This window comes from Erithacus rubecula, assembly GCF_903797595.1.
Source record: "Erithacus rubecula genome assembly, chromosome: 3".
Taxonomy (NCBI): domain Eukaryota; kingdom Metazoa; phylum Chordata; class Aves; order Passeriformes; family Muscicapidae; genus Erithacus; species Erithacus rubecula.
Window position 1 is genome coordinate 90347830 of NC_136689.1, and position 21243 is coordinate 90369072.

The window sequence follows — 21243 nt, forward strand, 5'->3', positions numbered from 1 at the left end:
GATAAGAAAAAGGAGTAGGTTGTAAAAGGCAGGAATGAAAGCACAGACAATATGAATTTGTGCTTGATGCTGGACTTCTTGAATTCTCATTGAGCCATAACACTTCTTGAAGAATCATTATATCTGTGATGAGAAGTGTGGTTTTATCACTTAGAAAATGAAGCCATTGAGTAACAGCTTTGTGGTTAAAGGAAAAGAATCAAGCCCTTCCTGACTGGGGTGCAAATATGGCAGCGTAGTTAAAAAGCTGGCTTGAGTACTCTGGAGTACAGCTTTCTATTTCCAAGGCCTGTGATTCCTTGGGGACTTAGCTGCTAAATGTAATATGCCTCACTGCACTTTCTAACCTGGCCTGATACTGTGTATTTGTATATTTGCCTATCAAATTTTTAAAATGTTGTGTAATATGGATACTGTGGTGTGCACATAGTGGATAATGGGAAAACTGGTGAAGTGAGTCATAAGGCACCAGGGGACAGCTACAATGGAAAGTTGGGCCAAAAATACCTTATAAAACTGAGGCAGATAATAATGCAATTCTAATTTTTATCAGGTCTGAACTGAGAACAGGTATATACATATATATTCACATTTATAGAGCTGCAGTGTTTATGCACATCTCACTTTGAAGCTGCTTTATGAAATAATAGAAGTGGTTCTACTCTGTCACCAGCTGTTATGATGCAGTAGCTGCTGGCTTGCTCCTGAGGTATTTTATGGTATTTTAGAACGAGTAGTCAAGGAGATGCTTTTTGGGGGAGACGGTTTTTTGTGATTTTAGGCCTATATAATATTTATTTCCTGCTAAAATCAGGTATTATCTACTCTCCTGAGAACTTACAGTGTAAAATAAATCTATTTCCCCATCACTGCCAAAATTATTCTGAGTACTCAACCTAAAAGAGCTAGTTAGAATTATATTTACTCTGTTATGTACAAAGGGCCTTTATTTTATAACCAGCCTAAAGCACACTATGACTGTAGGTAAAGCATCTCTTCTGGCACAGCTCAGGGAATGTGTTTTCACTTTTTCTCTTTATTGATTGCAAGGATGGTGACACTTAAAAATTTTTAGGACTCTAGGAAAAGAACCAAGCAGCTGACCAAATCTTGACTTTTTTTCAATGCAGATTGGTTTGGAGTATGTGGATCATTGGTTTTTCTTTTGCAATGATATGTCTTGTATTGGTTTTGGTAATACAAGTATTATATATGCCAGCAATAATGTGTTGGGTAGATTCTTCATGCAAAAGATAAAGTGAAGGAAGTCTTTTGAAAGTTTGCCTTTTAAAAGGCATGCCAAGCAGAATTATATCCAACCAAACACTGTCATGTTTTAGGCTGATACATCACACAACTTTGCTGTCAACATCTTGGAGCTGGCATCTGTCAACACCAACATTGTGCCTTATGCAGGGAGAAGACAGCACAGCTGCTGTGCAGCTCTTTCCAGTGATTTAAGTAAAACCAGAATGTCTCAGGATTCAGTCTAACTTCCCTGAGACTGCCAAAATCCTTTTCTCAAAGTAAGGGATGCAAGCATCTCCCTGGTGAGAGCTTGGAGTGACACCTTATTTCACAGACACAGCTGAGTGTTGGCTGGATAGGGTTTGTTGCTGCTGCTCTTGATGCCTTGCAGCAGGTTACAGACTTTCAGCTGTTTCCCAAGAGGAACAAGAGCACAAAGAGCAGCAATCCCTCTTCTCCTGTACCACCAGCTTCACCATACACTAAATATCCTGAAATACAATTAAAGGTGGAGCTAACAAGCACCATCTTTACCAAGCCTAGAGCAATAGCTCTGATCAGAAGTTCAGCTGTCCCCTTCATTTGGGAAAGCCCTGAACTTTTGATCATCTAAATGTATTAATTTTGTCTCATCCACGATGATACAATTTTTAGTGTTTTTCTTTGCCTCTGAGATTGCCTTACCCTGCTGTAGCAGGTGTCCTCTTCTGCTTTTTTTCAGCGTTCACTGCTGTTCTCCATCTCTTTGTATAACAAAGATGTAGTTGATTTGCTGCTCACTATAGAGCAACTAAAATAGGATGGAGAACCTGAGTCCAACATGCAGCTTACAGAATCAGTGGCCTCCAAATGCAGGTGATCCTGTCAACCATCAGCCCTTGGCATATGTCCCTTGCATTGCAAACTGTGTGGCTGCACAACTGGCAGATTGTGTCTCTGGGGACAGGACTGCAGTTAACTGTGCTGATCATGAAGTGGTTACCCAAAGCAAGTTGGGTATAGCCCAACAGTGTAGCCACTACTGATTCCTGACTGGGTCCCCTCCATCTTCCCAAGAGACTCTAGTTAAGCCAGACTGAGGTGAGCAGTCAGAAATCAGTCCAACTGACTTCCCCCCTCAGCTCTGAGAGGTACTGAGCTGATACCTGCTATTCTGCATGGGACACACAAGGTTGGTGCCTTGAGGGAGGGCAGAATCCTTTCATTTTTGCACATCCTTCCTCATTCAGGAAGGACCTGCACTGTTCCTCTCAGGCAGTTCCTCTGTCTCTGCTTTTCCCAATTCTTGTCAGTGGCTGTGTGAAATCAGTAGGCTTGCTAGCTCTACTTTTCATTTCTTTCTGAAAATCCTTGCTCTCTTGCTTTAAAGTCTCTTGAGTTTATGTGCCTTAAGTTTGTACTCCTGTGTTCTGTAGGGAGGTTGACAGAATTAATCTACCTATCATCTGACACTTCCCTTATTGCTTTAATAAGGGGAAATAAGAGAAATTCAGAATTGTGCACTGTTTCTGAGAGCAGATATGGTAATTTTTCATGAACAGATTGTATAGCAGCCTTTTCAAATATATGTCAGAGCTTAAAAATTGTATTTCTCCAAACATCACACAGTCTTCCAAATGAGCACATACTTGAATAGAGCAATATGTATCCTTTGAAAAGTATAGGCATACAACATTTCTCTTTTATTTCTTCCCCAGCTCTTAGTCAACTCTTCCCAGTAATATTTAATATTGTATCAGTCATTTCACATCCATCATTCAACAGCTGACTGCTAGTGCAATTTACTGTCTGCATTGCTGTAAGCTTGTGTATGTTTCCCTTGAGTACTCAAATAAAACATTTTTAAAACATGAGTTATTTTTTCTTTAGTAGCAATATAAATATTTAAAACTCAGTGTTTCACAGCTTATGTTTTCCTCAGACTTTTCTAGCTAGGGAATGAAATATTTTAACTTCTGGCAAGTTAAGTGCTGAAGCTGTTGATTTATCTCTGGGCCCAGTCTAACACCTAGGTAGCTAATTGGCAGATTTCTTCCAGAAATAAATAAGTCCTTGTGCTTTAGACAGCCAAATACATGAATTGGTTAAAGACTTGAAGCTCTAGCTCACTTACCTTTGCTGTGTAAGAGGAAATATTTGTGTTCTGTCTTCTGATCTCTTGGTTCACTAAGTCAACATGGAATATGTCAATAAATATCAAATTAAATATGAGGAGGGAAGGTGAAAATTTCCAAGTCTGTTATGGTTTTAAAATCTCTCTTGTTTAAATGTCTTTTCTAACTCTCCAACTTACCTAGTCTAATCAAATTAGAACTCAAAAAAAGTCAGGGTGTTTTGAGAGCATTTTTCCTTAATATTTTGCAACCACAAATGTGTAGCAAAGGTAACAAAACCACCTGTATTCATTAAGAATGTAATTAAGAAGTTTGAAGAGTGTTTCTATTTGAGAGCTGTACAAGAAGGACTAATCTCAGTAAATGTTTGTTTTACAGAATGCAGAAACCAAGGTGGAGGAAGCAGCTAAGGAGAGCCCAAAAGCAGCCAGACTAACACAGCAGTCATCAGAGGACAATGAAGTATTTGGTGAGTGGCTACAAAAAGTGGAAAATGTTATTTGATGGTACAAATGAAATTCCCACAAAGACCTAGTGATGTATTTAATGTTGATGTACAGCATTTGAGTGCAGGCTGTACATTCCCACAGAGACCTGAAAAGATGGAGGAAAGGACCAAGAAGAAAACAAAGAGCTGTCAGCAATCTAAAACAAATCATCTCTGAGGAGAAGAAAGATTGAACCCAAGTGTTCAACAAAATTAAAAGTTGATGCAGTGAGGAAAAATAAGCTTTTCTCCATCCATAATGGAGAGGATAAGCAGGGTATTCTTAAATCTGCAAAAAGAAAGATGTGTTCAAATGTCAAGAAGGGAAATACAGAAACAAATGCTAAAGCATTGTGATACATCATCTGGAAAGTGTGCAGATTCATCATTGCAGGCCTTGAAAAACAGGTTAGACAAGTAACTGTCTAAACTGATGTAATCATCTTGTGCCAGAAGGATAGACTGGGTGACCTTTGAGAATTCTTGGAGGCCTTGATTTTAAATTAGCTTCTCTTGCTATTTTTCTGTGAATCCCTTCCCTGCTCTCCATATAGGTCTTGCTGATATTTTTATTATTTGATCTGAAAGCCACACCTGACCTTTTCTTCTGCACTGAGTTTTGGAAAAGAGATGGGAAATCACAGAATAAGCTGAGTTAGAAGGAACCCATCAGGGTCATTGAACCCAACCCCTGGGCCTGCACAGAGCACCCCAAAAATCACAGCATGTGCCCAAGATTATTGTCCAGACACTTATTGAGTTCTGTCTGGCTTGGTGCTGAGCACTTCCTTGCAGGGCCAGTTCCAGTGCCCAACCACCCACTGAGTGAAGAATGTTTTCTTAACAAGGGAAACCTTATTATTACAACTTTAGGTTGATTTTATGCAAATAGAACTCCAGTAAAGAAGCAGTAGTCTATCATTAATGCAGGAGAGGTTAGGGCACAGCTGATCATGTGGATGTTACTAAGGCTGACTAGTTTGAAAACTTGGATGAGTGAAATATTTTTGAATACAGTAAGAATTTTTTTTCTTTCCAGGTACAAAAGGAATAGAGCATGAATAATTAATAATCAGTCTTTCTTACTATATATGGAAACAATTTAAACTGGTTTTGTTTAAAATCATCTTTTCTCAGTGAGATAATATAGTGTGATTGGCACATGAATCTGAATTCCTGGTATGAATATTTCCAACACTGATCATAAAATGCCAGTGCCTGATGAATCCACAAGTGGACTTTAGAACTAGCTTTCAACTTTACTAAATTGGTGCTGAGGCTATTACCTCATTTCCTTGCCATTTGCCCTGCCAGTTATTTGCAGTAGATCCAGTATTACTGGTTGTAAAGCCCCATGGCACGGTGTGCTGTACATCTCAAACTGTGTCCTTTCTCAGTGCAGATCTCTTGTTTTCTTTCTGTGAGAAGGGTGGAGACAGCAAAGCAGGTTTGCCTCCACCTGCCTCTTTCTACCAGCAAAATCTCAGGCATTTAAACCTTCTGTATATTTTGATCACTGCTCCCCTGTACCAGTGAGCTAAACCAGTAGTTAGTCAAGCCTGTGGTCCATGTAGGAACTGTGAGTTTAAAGATGGGAATTAACCATGAAGTTCACTGTTGGTAGGTTTAAACTCACTATCCAGCGATCCATGCCCTTGATCAACAAGCTCTTTAACTAATTCAAGAAAGTCAGCATGCAGTGTGCTATGTGGTCTTTAAAACTAATGATTCACTAGCAAACTGCCAAATATTTCCATGTTCCAAACCTGTGGGCTGAGCTGGTTATCTAACATGAGACACTGATCAGCCTTTGATAACTGGAAACAACAAGGACAAAATTTCTTTCCAACTCCAAAACCAGTCAGACTACAGTATCTTATATCAATTCTCCTACCACTTTGCAAATGACAGTCTGGGTTTTGTTTTGTTTTTTTGGTTTGGGTTTGTTTTTTTTTCTTCATTTTAAGATAAGGTCACAATAGGGGGAAAAAGAAGAGGTATGGTGAAAATGAACTCTGTAATCTTCTTCTACCCTGGTCAAGTGAGTAAATCAAAGTAGATTGAAGGTGCAAATGAAACCAGTGTAGTAAGAATCAGGGAGAATATTTTGACAGATATAAGTTTCATGTTATCTTGAGAATGACTACTGTATATGCCTTTCCCTGCAGTTCTGGACAATTTCCTAAAATACTCTTACATCTTATAGGGATAAAATATAAGCTTAAAGCAGTTTTCCCTAGGTGAATTGTTGTTTTGTGCTGAAATAATTACAGACCCTGCTCAGTTATTCTCCCTCTGGCTGGATCTATTTCAAGCTATCCTTCATTTCTTTCTTCTTCCTTTTCCCCCAGTGATGCTAATTATACCAAGCATCAAGCATGCACCAATAGTTGGTTAATTTATATCTCCAGCTTTGACTAGAATCCCTCCTCAGAAGAATTTTTCATAGCCTCCAGTCTCTTTTTCACAGAGATCACTATCTCCTGTGTTTATTTTCCCCAGAGACCCTCTCCCAGCTTTCTCTGGGCAGTGCCACCTGCTACAGGAAGGTGAGCACGGGCAGCAGAGGAGCCTGAGGGATGTCTGAGCCCCCTTGAGGAGGGGCAGCATCCCTTGGGAGGATGGAGCATCCCTCCCTCCTTCTGCCCCAGCACCTCTGGCTGTCCCTCGCTGCTGAGCCACCCGGTGGCAGCAGCTGCCAGCCCCTGGCAGCCACCAGGGCTCTTCAGCAAAGGAGATGGAAATCTCCTGATTTGTGCTGTCTCCAGGGCTAGTGCAGGCATGGACCAGTAGTGACTTTTCAGGATAAGGAAACTTTCCCTGCTCTGCACAGCATGGAATAGTTGCTGAGGGTTGTTATTCAGAAGATACCTGATGAGCTCTGTACCATTTGAATACAGCAGGGGTTTTTAGAAAATATTTCCTTTCAGAGAAAACGAGGTTTCTGCTGTCCCTCTCAGCTGGGTATCACCATGGTAAGGAGCCAGGTGTGGGGTTCTCTTTCATGTCTGCTAGACCTGGTAGATTCTTTGTAGATTCAAGCAAGATTTGATCCACTGCTCTAAAGGGACACTTGTGAACACACATAAATGTCTTAATTTTCCTGTTGTTCTTCTCTGTATGGGTTAAATTTAGGAATTACCCAAATTTCTGTATTCCAGAAAGCTGTTTTGCATTTCTCTTTAATATTTATTTTTAGACTGGGGTGTGAATGAAATGACCTTGCCAACGATGAAGCTGCATCGTGCCAGCTGCTTTATGAAACAAACATGTCAGGTGTGCCTTATGTTTCAGAGAGCTAATTCTCAAAGGCAATAAACTTTCTATACAGGAGGATGGGGTGGAGAAATGGAGCACAAGGGTATAGGGGTATTGGGAGAGAAAAGACATCGCAGTGATGGCATTTGCAACTATGCAATTCTGAATTGACAAGAGTTAGTTTTGTTTGCCCTTTGAAAGGATTTTCTTGTGGCACCCAACAGAGTTCTGTTGTCTGATATATACTGAATATGCATCTGTGATGTGGAGCTAGAATGTCTTGCTCACTACAAATTTCTGTTGAACTTGCACGTACTCAACATGGTCTCTGTTGTAACCAGTATGTAGTCAGAAAAGGATTGGGAATTGCATCCCAGTCCAAGAAAGAGAAGAAAATTGCTGGCTATGGTGCTATGCATTTAAAGAAATGGTTCCGCAGGGGACTTTTAGCCTTACTTCCAGAGAATATTTTCAGAAATTTGCTTATCCAATGCTACTCTGCAATGCTCAGGCAGAAGCAAGAGGGAAAACTGCCCGTCATTCTGACCACTGGAAGGATTGGACCTTCCCTTCTTTGGTGCAGCCCCTATTACATTAACCCGGAAAATAAAAAATGCAGATTATTAATTATACTTTTTTTTTTTTCCCATAGGGTTAAATTAGCATAAAATTACAAGCAGGATTTTTCCTTTTTTTTTTTTTTTTTTTTGTTTTGTTTTGTTTTGTTTTGTTTTGTTTTGTGGGGGAACTGTTGTATATTGTGTATTCCCCTTTCTGATGGCAATGAAAGTCAAAGTGTGCTACCTTTTTGTGATGGAATCATAGAATATTTTGAGTTGGAAGGGACCTTTGTAGGCCATCTAGGCCTCAAGGCAAGGATGCCTTGGACTAAATCAGGTGCTCAGAACTCTGTCCAATGTCACCTGGATTGTTTCTAGGGATGGGGCAGCCACCATCTCTGTGAGTAACCTGCTCCAGTGTTTTACCACCCTCATGGTTAAAAACACCTTCCTTGGGAAGACAGAGTAAGACTTTATCTTTTCAAACCAGAAAGCTTCCTTTTTTATCTGCTAGATCAGGTCTAAAATTGCATTTGGATGTGGCCATTTTTCTTCTGGCTTAGAGCTTTCCAGGGATCCAGGCTGTGTGCCTGGAGTTGTACTGTGAGGTATTGGGGTTTTTTTGTTGTTTGGGTTTGGTGGTGGGTTTTGCACTTTGGTTATTTGTGGTCGGTCGAGGTTTTTTGTTTGGTTGGTTTTGGGTTTTGGTTTGTTTGTTCTTTGGGGTTTTTCACTACAAAGAGAAGAAATTAACACTTTTTTTTTTTTCCCTCTCAAAGGAGAGATCCTATTGTAGAGCTTTTTCAGCACCATGTGCCATTCTGCTGTTTCAAATTGCAGTGCTGGGTATCCTGAGGTATTTTTTGTGTGCAGAGCTCAGAGATGCAGCAGGGAAATGTGCATTCAGTGACCTGACTCACCCCCATTCTTGTTGTGCTGGTTCCTGCTGCTGTGTCCCACGCAGAATGTCCTGTGGGCACTTGTGTAAACCCACACAGGAGGAAGGACTTCTCTCTCCATGAGGCTTCCATCTGTAGTGGTTTGACAGGCACTGTGAATATTCACTGTGGGGCTTCCTTAACATGGTCCCACTCCATCCTAACAGGAACTTTTGGATGCTGTGTATTGAATGCCAGTTTGGGTTTTCTGGTTGGAGAGGGGTTTTTGCTTGTTGTTTTTATTTTTGGGTTTTATTAGCTGAGGATTTGTTGATGGTTTATAAAGTTTGTCTCAGAAAGTGAGAGAATTTGTATTCAAGTCTTACAGAATATACTTACAAAGTTGGGAATGTAAATTATTGTATGTTACATGTGTATGGATGTCACTCTTTTCTTTTACCAGTTTTTGGTGTTTGAACCTTGCTTAAAAAGGGGAGGGGGAAGAATGTGAAGGGAGGAGCTGGAAGGCACAAGGCCTTTATCAGGAGGTGATGCTAAAAGCTGAGGGTTACTGCAGTTCAGTGACCTTACTGGGAAGCTTCTTTGGTTCTAAACATGATCAATTGTTGAGCACAAGCTATGATTTAAATGCAAAATAATGGCAAGCTTACACAAAAAAAAACCAAAACCAAACAAAAAAACCAATCTGATGTGACAGCAATTGGTCCTAAAATGGGTGTTATTACCGTGGTGCAGTTATTTCCTCTTGCCTGAGAGGCAAATGGGAGAATTTAGTGTCTTGTTGGTTTTCATTGTAAGCTAAGCAATGATTCTGGTTTGCCAGCTCTCCACATATTTCCACTTTCCTCACCCTTCTTTCCTTTTCCCAGTTTCTTACAAGACTTACCTGTCTGCTTTCATCCAGAGACCACTGGTTTATCAAAATTACAACAGCAGCCCTGGATTAGCTTTCTGAGGTGGAAAGAATAGATTTACATTTTAATAAAAAAACCTGCTTGCTATGTTTTGTGCAAGTTGTTGAGTCTCAGAGGTGTGGCTCACAGCTTTCCCTTTTGGTGTGGTATTTTATGCTGAGCTGCAGATCTTTTTTTTAGGGAAAGGGCTGAATCTTGTGTATCTTACATATCATAAAGTGATTTTTGCAAACTGTGTGTGATTTTTACATATGGACAAGTGAAGCTGAATACAGGAGAAGTGCTGTGGTGGAAAGAGACCTGTAGGAGTTCAGAGGCAGCAGCTGGTAGGATTTTTTGTTATTTTAAAGTTATTTTAAAGTTTGAAGGTTTTTAAAAAGTATAGATATTTGCAACTGTTCTGTGGTTGGTTTGGTTATGGTTAGCTTATATGTTTTTTCTTTATTTAATAAAGTAGCATTCAAACATTATTTATTTCCTGGCAGCAATCTGATGCTTTAAACAGTAACAGTAGCTCTTGGACCTCTAATTGATTAATATGCAATTAACTAACTAATGTCGTGTTTTACAGTAGCATCATCTAAATCCTTAAGATTAATTTTAGCATGCCATTGATGTTTGCTGCAAAATCAGTGCACAAGAACTTAAGCACATTTTAACAGCTCTGGTTTGATACAATTTTTCTCTTTTTTCTTGTGTGTACCGCATGCAAGCAACATACATAACAGATCTGGGTTTTTCCTGATATCATAGAGAGTGGATTTGTTACTTGGGTCATTAGCATAGGCATGGAGCTGAGACAGTGATGCCTGCTGTATTTTTAGCAGTGGTGGGCTGTGCTTGCTGTAATTAATCAGCACATTAACAATAAATGACTTATTCATTACTTTAATGCTCACTATACCATGTACAGGAGCTGGAGATTTTTTTCCTCCCCTTGTTTATTCAATAAGAGTGAGTCTGTGTACAGGATGGGGGGAAGCACAATAGGCATTTACCATCCTATTGTTATCCAGAACAAGCATTGTGTCCAAATGTGAAAGTGAGGATGGCCAAGGGTGGTCTAATGTCACATGTTGCTGGGTGGTGATACCAGGCTTTTGGCTAATTAGCTAGCCATGAACCAAATTACTCCTTTCCCAGTGTATTTTGTCATCTTTGTCCTGTCAGCAGGCTGCAGCCCAAGAGAGTATTCTGTGTGCACAGAAGTGCATACTGTTCTCTGTCACTGATTCTCCTGCTGGGTTAAGGCAGGATTTTATCTCTAAATGAATTAAAAGTGCTTCTGAAAGATCTTTATTTTGGGGAAAGGAGTTGAAATGTTGCTGTTGTCCCATTTCCAATTTTGTTGAGGCTGAATAACCACTCAGTTCTGGTTTGAGTGAAAGAAGAAGCAGAATAGTTCTCTGTGGGCCAACCACTCTTCTGTTGGGTTAGCTGAAACAGATGTTGTCATTAAACTTTAATTGCAACATGACTCACTTCTTAATGCAGTGGCTAGAAGAGAACTAGAAGGAGTTTTTGTACCATACGTTAGCAGAATATGAAAACAGCAGCTAAGATTGATAATACTTCTGTGGCTTTAAAAAAAAAAAAAAAAAAAAGAAAGCCATCAACTTAGGCTGCTTCCTGCATAATATAAACTATGGAATTCCATTATGTAACTTCTGTGTAAAATCCTTGATAGCTGATTTGAGCCAGAATAATGTCCTCTTGCAAAAAATGTACTAAAATAGTGGATTCTCCTCAGACTTTAAGCAGTCAGATACCCTGGATAGAAACATCTTGCTGATGATCTGGACCCCATAATTGCCTCTGGTTGTGTGTCTGGCTTCCATAGGCTGCCCATAGCACACATCATGAAAGACATATCCAAAACCACATTTTTTCTTATCTGAATGCAGAAGACAGAAACCAAGGGGGAAAAGGGTAAACATCTTGCCCTCATGGATACACTGTGTCAGTGTACATCGTAAATTGATGTTTCCCATCCAGTGTACTGTTGAGTGGGTAAAATTCCAATTCCCTGCCAGGATCTGGTAGGCCTAAGAAATTCTGGGTTGGATTTCTTAATGATGCTTCCCACTCACACCCCCCTTTAAGTGATACTGTAATTAGCTCTACTGACTTTGCCAAAGCTATAAAAATAGTGAATTGAGCTTAAAAATGAAAAATCCATTGACTTTTCCTTCTCACATTGAAGGGTTGGGCTGAAGTGTGGAAAAACCTGTGGATTTTCTTATGCTCAGGTTGATGCCCAAAGAGTAGGGAAGGGCATGGAGAGAGCCACTGTAGCTGCACCCTCTCGTCCAGCAGCAGTTCTGCAAAAATATCAGCTTGGATTTGTGATGGGTGTAGTTCTGGAAGGACAGCCAAGCAGCAAAAAGCCCACTGTGAAAGGATTATGAAAGCAGAGAATGTAAACATCCCATGCAAACTGTTTTGGTGGTGACCCTGACAAAATATTTTTATTCCTCTGCTGGATTAATCTGAGTTGTGGTTGAGCCTCATGTATGGCATTTGCAACAAGACTGAAATGAATGTGATAGTGGTGGAGGGTGAGAGCAAGAAGGAACACACAGCATTTGAATGAGGGGATGAGAATTGGCAGGGCTTGGCATCTGTCAGTTTCCCCAGGAACTCTCCCTTCCTGTACCCTGGAGCCCTGTGAAACTGCAGGGCTCCAGTGCCTTGTCAGGCAGGAAATCCAAAGCACCCTTGAGGCTGTGGCTTTCTGTTACACATCTGTTGGAGAAGGCTGGCTGTGGTTTGGCTTAACTCCTTCAAACACTGAGCTCAGCAGCACTTGTGCAATGGCTCAGCTTCAGGGGTGGGACAGTGGCCCTTTAAGTGCTGACAAGGAGGAACAGAGCAGAAATTCACATCTGGGATAATCCATTTTTGATGAGGAAAATAGAAGTGAAAAGAACTAGTATTTACTGGTGTGCACACACTGGTACTTGTACAGAAACATCCTGGTGGCGACAAGACTGCAGTCGCTCACAAGCCTTGCAAGGAGCAGAGAACAGCCATGATAATGCTGCTCTTTATTTCCAGTGCTGTTCAGAGCAGGCTCCCTCTCTAGAGCCTGCCCTATGCTTCCCTTCCCTGCTGCCAGTGAAAAGCTTGGCCTTCTCCAGTCCTTTTAACAGTCCCCCTTAATTAGAAGGAGCCATTTTTATGCTGGATATAAATATGTCCATCAAAACAGCTACCTTAAATTAGTTTGAGGGATTTCTAGTAGCTGTCATCCATTGTGGATTTTTTTTTTTCCTTTTTGGTGGTTCTTGCTGTAGCATCTTGGAATTTCTGCTGTGCATTATATTGATCTGCTGTAGGACAACTGCTGTAAAAATCAGCATTCTAAAGACTAAACTTGGTTGTTTAAACACATGCATGGACTGCAAAAAAATTCTAAATATGTTTATCTGAAGTGACTTCAACAGAAACAGTCTACAGATGAATTCACAGGAGTTCTCATTTCTCTTCTGAAATATCTGTAATAGGATTTTCTTTTAACCTTTTCTTGCAGAAAAGTGAATGAATGGGCTCTTGAAACAAAAGTGATGATAGGTTTTGGACACTTAACTAAGCCACCATGTTATATTACAATAAATAGACTTCATTTCATTGGACTCAGGAGACAAAATGAAAATATGAATGCTTCTAAAATAAATACTTGACATTTGACTAACAATTCCTTCTTTGAAATAAGCCTGCTTCCCTGAATGTTTATCAGGATGTGGTGACTCTGTTTACCTTGATGGGACCTCCTGCTTCTTCAGCACAGCAACTCTGCTGATTTTAGCAGAGCCATGCAGAGTCATGCCCGAGTTCCTACCAAGGTTATGGTTATGCTGAGTTCCTACTGAGGAAGATGCTGATCTGTGGTGCCTGAAGTCATCAGCTCAGCCAGAAGCTTCAGGCAGGCAGGGATTTCCATTTCCTTTGCAGCCCAAATGCAAAAAAGAGTAGTAATAATTGTATTCTGAAATGGATGGGCCAAGTTTTAATTGCAGTTCTGACATTTATTGCCATTACTGAACTGAATTTTTTGTAAAGCCTTTTTGGGCAGGTTTAGGTATAGACATGATAAATTTTTTCCACCTTTTGCTTCACCTATTCATCAGGTCTAAAATGTGCAAGTATGTCACTGTTTTAAGATAAAGCTATGGCAGGAGCAGGCATTAATGTTATTCTGTTATTTCTGTTACTTTCAGGCTGTCCTTTGTTTTGTGTATCATGTTCAATCTTGTATATAAACTGACCATCCTTAAAATGACCACAAAACCCTCTTGTTTGGTCTTCAGATCTTATTGCTGTAGTATCACATTCCTTCTGCATTTGTCAGCATAGGAAACCTATTACAAAATAGGCAATAGATGTTTAGATTTCAATTATACAAAAAGCCTGAGTGCCCTAGTCAGCATTAAATATAAGTTCTGAAAATGTATTTATTTTTATTTATTTGCCAAAGTTTCTTGAAATAATTTTACTGCTCTGTTTCAGAATATATAATTCTGATACAAGATCTGAAGACAAATCTGTTTCAAGACTCACACTTGAGAAAACCTGAAGCTACAAACTGTTAAGACCCCTGAAAAAGGAGAGCTTCCATCTTCCACCCTTGCTTTGAGGGGTCAGTGGCTGGCCAGAGGAAGAATAATAAGTGAAAATTAATAGAGAAACTTCACTAGATTTCAGCAGAATTAGGAACATGCTTTTACACTTTGGAATACTATCCAGATTTTCACCAAGGTATTTTGGTGAACCTGGACTTATTGTGAGAACCAGAAGATTGGGCAGAATAACTGTTTGTCATCCCCTGTGATAAATTACCCCAGGCTACAGCAGAGAGATGTGACTTCTGTTTCCATTTGCCATCAACAATAAATCAGGCATCTGTTTTAAAATCAGTGCTTACCTGATTGTAGTAATTTATATTTAGTGGCCTGTTTTCAGGAGGAATTTTCTGAAAGTGAAAAGCCTGGGAGTTAAGACTTCTAAATGCATTCATGCTTGGGATTTTTCTTTTTCCTTTTCAGCTGCTCTCATTATTTTCATGGTGCACAGGGCTCTTTTTTTCCTCTGTTACTAAAGCACCATAATCCAAATGCAGACTCACTCCCAGAATTATTCCAGTCACTGTTCATCCTGCAGGAGCACCCAGTCGAGGACTGGACCTCACTGAGCCTGTTGATCTATAAACATTAGACCATAACCAGGTTGCTCTGCACCTGTTACTGCTGATGCCCATTTCTGAGAGTGGGTATTTCCCTGCCAGGCAGACTGGCAGCAAGCAGTATTTTGCTCTTAAATTCAAGACAAGAACTAAATTGCTCTGGATTTTGCAGTTTCATGACTAACTCCGTGAGCACAGTTTCTGTTTGGGTAAACTCAGTAGCAGAATCTCAGCAGCACAATTATCCTCTGTGGATGTGCACTTCATCAGCAGCCTCTCTAAATGCTCTTGCTGCTCTTGACAAGGTTACAGCTGCAGTGTCACACCTGTGGCAACACAGCTATAATAGGGACTGCTCCCTGAAGGCAAGTGTTTAAATTATTCCTCTCTTCACACACCAACAGTCTTTTTATATTGACTTGTAATTTGTTGTTCAGTTTTGAATAATTGTGAGGAGGGACAGATGTCTTTCTACCTTCTGAGTTACACGTTTGCCACCGATGGGTTATTTTTGTTTAATGGATGTGCTGGTTAAAAATGTCTCCTGCAGTGAAAGTATGAGGCCTTTTCTACTGTATTTTCTACTGCATTTTCTTAGTTCTCATGGAATAAGACCCTTTTTACCTCTGCCAAAGGTACCTATTCGAAGATTTCTGAGACTGAAATGTTCTTGCAAATTTATTTCAAGATTCCATTTAAAAAGAAAATAAGAAAAAGAAAGCTATGGAGCTGGGCCCTTGAGAAAACAGAGGTGAAATCAGCATGTTATTTAAAAGCACACACTGCTTTGGCTAGTCATTGTGACAGCCTATCACTACTGGCATGTTCAAATACCTGGCTTTCTGGTCAACTCCCTGTGTATTTTCACAATCATGTTCCTTATCAAAAATGAATTGTGGGAAAAGTCAGAATATAAGATAGCTTGGCATAGGGAGCTATTTGGAATTTAGAGAATTTTCTCCTCCATCTCTATTAGTCTGCTTGTGTTGACATAATTGTGATGCAACACTGCAACATAAAGACATGTATTTTTTAAGGGCAAGATTCATAGTTCAAATATCCTGATTTAAAACAAAAAATCAGCCTGTCTAATTTAGCTGATTCAATTTCACTGAGGAAGTATTTAAATACTTCTGGTATTTTTATTTACTTGTTTTATTTGCTATTTTAGTTTATTTGCTATTTCAGTTATTAGAGAATGAAAAGGGATCTGCAGGATCTCAGAATATTGGAAAGTTGTAATTTTTTATTCTATAATGCTAAGTAAAAAAATTTGTGCAAATGGTGCATTTTCATCTGGGAGAAATATCCTAACATTTCTTCTTTGCAGAATTGCTAATGAGTTCATGTGTTTCTGAAAATTGCAGTTAATTTGCATTAAGTGTAAGGTTTTGTAACATTTCAGATCTCCTTAAAAAGTTGTGGATGCAATAATGCACTTATTTTAAGAGTATTATTTATACACAATAATAATGAACCATGCTAGTAATCTGTGTCTTCCATAGGGGGGAAGATAAAATTACAACTTGGATTACGGGAGGAATTTGATACAGCATATTTATGTTATTTTATGCTCTGTACATTCACCTGTTTAATTCCCAGGCTAATTTGTGTGTTAATTTAGAAAACAGTAATGTGCACACAGTGGAGATGCTTAGGCAATTTCCTTGTCTCTCTGAAGTGTAGGTTGGAAAGTGTAGAATTTTCTGTAGATTTTAGCACTTAGTACCAATTGGAGTTCTTACCTATATGCTGCTTGTGCTAAAGTGGTGTGAATTAGAGGTGGTTTGTTTTGTTGTTTGGTTTTTTAAAATTTAATTAACCAGGTAAGAGTCTGAGCATCTAATTTTTGAGATTGCTGGTAAACAACTTAATGTTTTCAACAAAACAATTCAAGAGTCATTAAAGTGAATCACAAGGATGTGACTTGAATGAAGTACTATAAAACAAAATTTAAAAGGTAAGAAATGAATCTTGTATGGGAGTTTGGTAGAACAGGGCAGAATGGAATAACCTTATTCTTTCCTAATTACATTATCTTTGTGTGCAGTTTCTTAGCCTAGTGTTTGGGTTTTGAGTGTAGGGATTTTCCTGGTGTTTTGGAGTGTGGTTTCTTGGGAGGTTTGTTTGGGGATTTTGGTGGGTTTTTTGGGTTTTTCTGTTTGTTTGTTTTCCTCACGTGTTAGTATCTCCTTGTGCTGAGAACATTGGATCAAATGCACTTTAGGTTTCTGCCTAAGGCTTTGAGGAGAGACAGATGGGATTAGAAACACATCTGTATCTGTTCTGTCATTCTTGAAACTGCTTCACCATTCAGCACACAGGGTCTCAAGCCTGGAACTCTTAACTAAAGCATTGCTTGTATCCTAACACCTTTTAAATTAGTCCAGTGGTTGGTGAGCTCCTCGAAAAAGGCAGGAGAGAAATTCCAGGCCTGTGAAAATACTTAACTTCAAAGGTCTTGCCAGCAGTTCTACCTCAGCCCTTCTATGTGATAGCCAACATATCTCAGATGACCTCAACTCTCAGGGGAACATAAGAATAGAGGCATTCTCTGCATGCATGAGTGGCTGGAATAACACTGTGCTTAGTGATCAAATGAACAATCCCTTTGAGCTTTCGAGATAGTACCCCCTCTCACAGGGCATCGGAGAGCATTTCTTTAACAATTATGCAACAACAAAGCACAATGGGGTCACTGGTTGCCATGATTTCTTTCTGAGAAGGAAAGTCAGAGTTTATGTTACCTTGTTGTTACTATCTCAAACTAAACTGGTTTGGCAGTTGAGAAATGCAGCCTGATCTGTTGCCAGATCCCTGGTTTTAGTGGAATAGGGTGCTGCAGAAATAAATGTTTGAGATTTTCTGTGCTTTAACCTGCCTAGTACTTTATTTTAATTTTTTTTTTTTTAAACCTATTCCCCTGCTGCCCCTCCAATCTCTTGTCTGGTGTTCCTGGTTTTTTTAAAGCAGTTTAAAGATCCTTGTGTTGTAAACAGAACCTGTACCATGGATTGTGATTTTCTTATGCTCTGAGTCATTTATCCAGCCCAGTGGTCTTCCCTTTCACTGTGACTTATTCCTTCTGCTTGACTACACTATTTTACTGCTGGTGTCTGCTTTTGCTCACCACCAGTCTTTTTTCCCTGTGTTTTTCTCACCACCTTTTCTTCTTACCTGCTGATCCATTTCTTTCTGCCAGACCTTCTTTAGCTGCACTTGCATCCTTCCATCTGGCTGATTCCCTCTTTTTCTTCCTTATCCTCTTCTCTTTGTGGTCTTCCTTTGCTGTCAGGGGTCACTCGTTCAGCTGCTTTCTAGCATCTTCTGTACCAACAAACACACAAAATGCTCCTTCTGGTGAGCTTCTTGATTACCTGCATGTTACCACAAACATTCTAAACAAGGCTAGCCAATCTATCTATTTTCTTGCATCCCTGATCATCAGAAAAATAAAAAAGAGGGCGGAAAGGGGTCCATATGCTAAGGGTCACTTTAAAGTAATCTAGATGTTTCCTTTTTTGATTTGTAAATATTGAATGTGGGACTCTGCAAGCCACATACCAGTGAATACTCCAGCCTTGCACAAATGAATACTGATGAGATGACCTGGGATAATAGCATTGCTCAGGGCTCTTGAGGCCATTCTGCTGTAATAACAAATTCTACTCAAGACTGAGACATATTCTGCAGCAGGAATATTTTTCTCTTTTCTCTTTTCTTTTCTTTTCTTTTCTTTTCTTTTCTTTTCTTTTCTTTTCTTTTCTTTTCTTTTCTTTCTTTTCTTTTCTTTTCTTTTCTTTCTTTTCTTTTCTTTCTTTCTTTTCTTTTCTTTTCTTTTCTTTCTTTCTCTTCTCTTCTCTTCTCTTCTCTTCTCTTCTCTTCTCTTCTCTTCTCTTCTCTTCTCTTCTCTTCTCTATTCATTTGAAAAGTAGTAACAAAATCGAAGTTTTCTTATGTTTTCTTATGTTGTGCCTGTGTGTATGCAAACAAGTGTTTGTGTGACACACAAGAGTTGCACAGTCATTAGGAGAATGAATACAAATACATGTATGCTGTGTTCTCTGGGATTTTCATACTAGATCATTACAGATGATGAAGATTATAAATTGCATTAATATAAAATTAAGATCTAGTGTTTACATTTTTTGCTGGTCCCGTGCCCATGCCTTGTTAAAATCTCTGAGGAAAAAACATATGCTCTTTAGCAAAATTGCCAGTTCTCACTGAAATGGTCTCAGTGCAATGTTTATATTCTCATCACAGAGTTCTACTGATTTGTTGTTGGGTTTCTTCTTACCCCTTTTCTCTCTGCTAATTAGTTTAATGCTGCCAGCATAGGAAACATTTTTACTTTTGTATTTGTACTATTTATTTATAACTTCAGGTTTGTCTGTATTTTTTTAGGAAAGGGAATGAATTTCAGTCTTAGCCCCAGATCTCAGATATGACCAATTACTGTGTCTAGAATCCCACTGGCTTTTCTTTCTGCTTTCAGCCCATCCCAGTAGAATAGGCTGTGGTGGTTGGTTTTGAGCTGCTTATAATCACGAGCACACACAGTTTGTTAGATTTTGCATTGTTGGAGGGCCAGAGGCTGGAAATGGGAATGTATAAATTTCATACTTGATTTGATATTCCTGCTGAATAAAAGGCATATTTTTTCCTGGTGGAGCAGAAAACATATGATAATGAGTCCAAAAGCAAGTGGTCATTTAGATGGTAACAAATTGCTGCATAACTGTGGTCCTAAGAAAGAACAGGAAGGTGTGGAAGCTGTGCTGGTTTTATTTTATCTTGCAGAGGGTGTTTAGCACAGCCAGTTTTCTCAGGGTCACTCTGAAATTTTGTAAATGGAGACAAGGATTTTGAATATCTAAACCTACTGCTGACCTTTTTTCCTTTCTCTTAATTACATTGAGTACTGTGGGTTAGTATCTTGTTTCAGATTTTAAAAACAACCAACTAAAACAAGAGCCAGATGAATGTGCATGTTAAATTGACAGCATGTTGCCCTTTGTTAAAAGGGCAAAACTGGTAGAAAACAAAAAGCAGACATAAAATTCTTAAGCAGGCAATTTGCATGTTGTGGGTGGATTTTCTAAAATACCTGAAGGGGATTTTAAATACTCTGGAAAAATTACCAAAAATATCTTAACTTGAGTGTGTTGTAAGTAACAAAGAACATTAAGCACATTCAGTGGTGAGCTCTGCAGAATATCCTAAAGTATTTTCACATTTACAGCTCAGTCTCAAGGGAAAAACTGTAAATGGAAGAGAAAGACTAGAAAAATCGGGTCCATGTAAGCATTAGTAATGAACACTGTCAATACCATGTTCTGAAAACTCTGAGATGTAAAACAACTGTTGGCATTGGAAAGTTTGGACAGGGTTTGCAGGGTTTTTTTTGGAAAAATTGAAGGTCAAAATACCTGATGCCAGACTGCATATGAGCTTTTACCTGGCAGGCAAAATACTGACATCACTAAACCTGTCCAGTTTGGCTGGCAGCAGTGCTCCTAGCTGTATGTGTTTTGTAAGAACACACTGGGGCAGCCAAGCAAGATCAATAAATGGACACACATTCTTAAGCTGCAGCCATCTGTAACTTCCAGCTCCCCTTGGCTAAGCACTAATTTGATTTTTGCTTCTACTTTTAAACTCGTTTGGAGCTCATTGTAATCTGTTTGGATTAGTTTGTTCAATTTAAAGTAAATAGTCCAAAAGCAGAATTTGACAGCTACTGCTTTATTGCCACCTCCTCTCTCCACTCCATTTCAAACAAAGCCTAATTCCAAGGTACAGTGGCTACACATTTGGCTTGTTTGCTTTTGATGTGCATTAGATTTTACTGCCAAAAGAACCTGCTCATACCAGTGACAAGGCTGAATTTGTCTTCCTAGTAACTTGTCAATGTTTGCCATAAAAAGCATTTTGTTGCAAAAGCTTTCTTCAAAAAGGGAGGCATTTTGGGGCAGTAACTGCACAGTGAAAACACTTGTGGGACCCCTCATTCTGAAATTGCTCTGGGTAAACACATTCCATTGTATGCTGAAAGAAGAGGGATTAACAATTGATTTGCTGCATCTTCATGGGGCAGCAAGACAAAAGCAAGATAAATGTGCAGTGAGATAGTGCACTTCTGCTGGTAGGGAAACAGGATATTTCCTTCTTCTGCACCTGGATGTTGATCTGAAGGTCATGGCATGTGTCTCACTCTGGCCATGATCATGGATTGAAAGCTTTTATTATTTGGCTTGTTGGTCTGTTTTGTACACATATAGTATTAGAGTGTTCACATCCTAAGTGGGATTGAAAATTTGGCTGAATAAGCACATAACTGATCCTGGAATCTAAAGATTTATTTCTTTGCTTTGGAATTCTTTCTCAGTGAGTGATTTACTTTTATATCTGCATGTCTTAAAACAAACAATCGTTTCTCACTTCTTTTAAAGCTGAAGAATAACAAATACAAGGGAGCACTCTAAATTTCAGGAACCCAGCAATATTTTCCATCTCTTCTAGGGCTAGGACCTGTTTTTTTCCTATATTCATGTGCTTACTGTCCCTTTACTTTCCCC

The 21243-nt window shown here is 39.2% G+C and overlaps 1 protein-coding gene across 6 annotated transcripts in view; it reads left to right on the forward strand.

Annotated features, from left to right (window-relative positions):
* MBP (myelin basic protein) overlaps nt 1–21243 on the forward strand; it is a 106036-nt gene that overhangs the window by 50094 nt on the left and 34699 nt on the right. For all 6 annotated transcript variants that reach the window (XM_079301081.1, XM_079301085.1, XM_079301086.1 and 3 more), the window contains one exon: nt 3741–3831. In XM_079301081.1, the coding sequence (XP_079157207.1) occupies nt 3741–3831 (91 nt within the window). The remainder of the gene's footprint in view (nt 1–3740; nt 3832–21243) is intronic.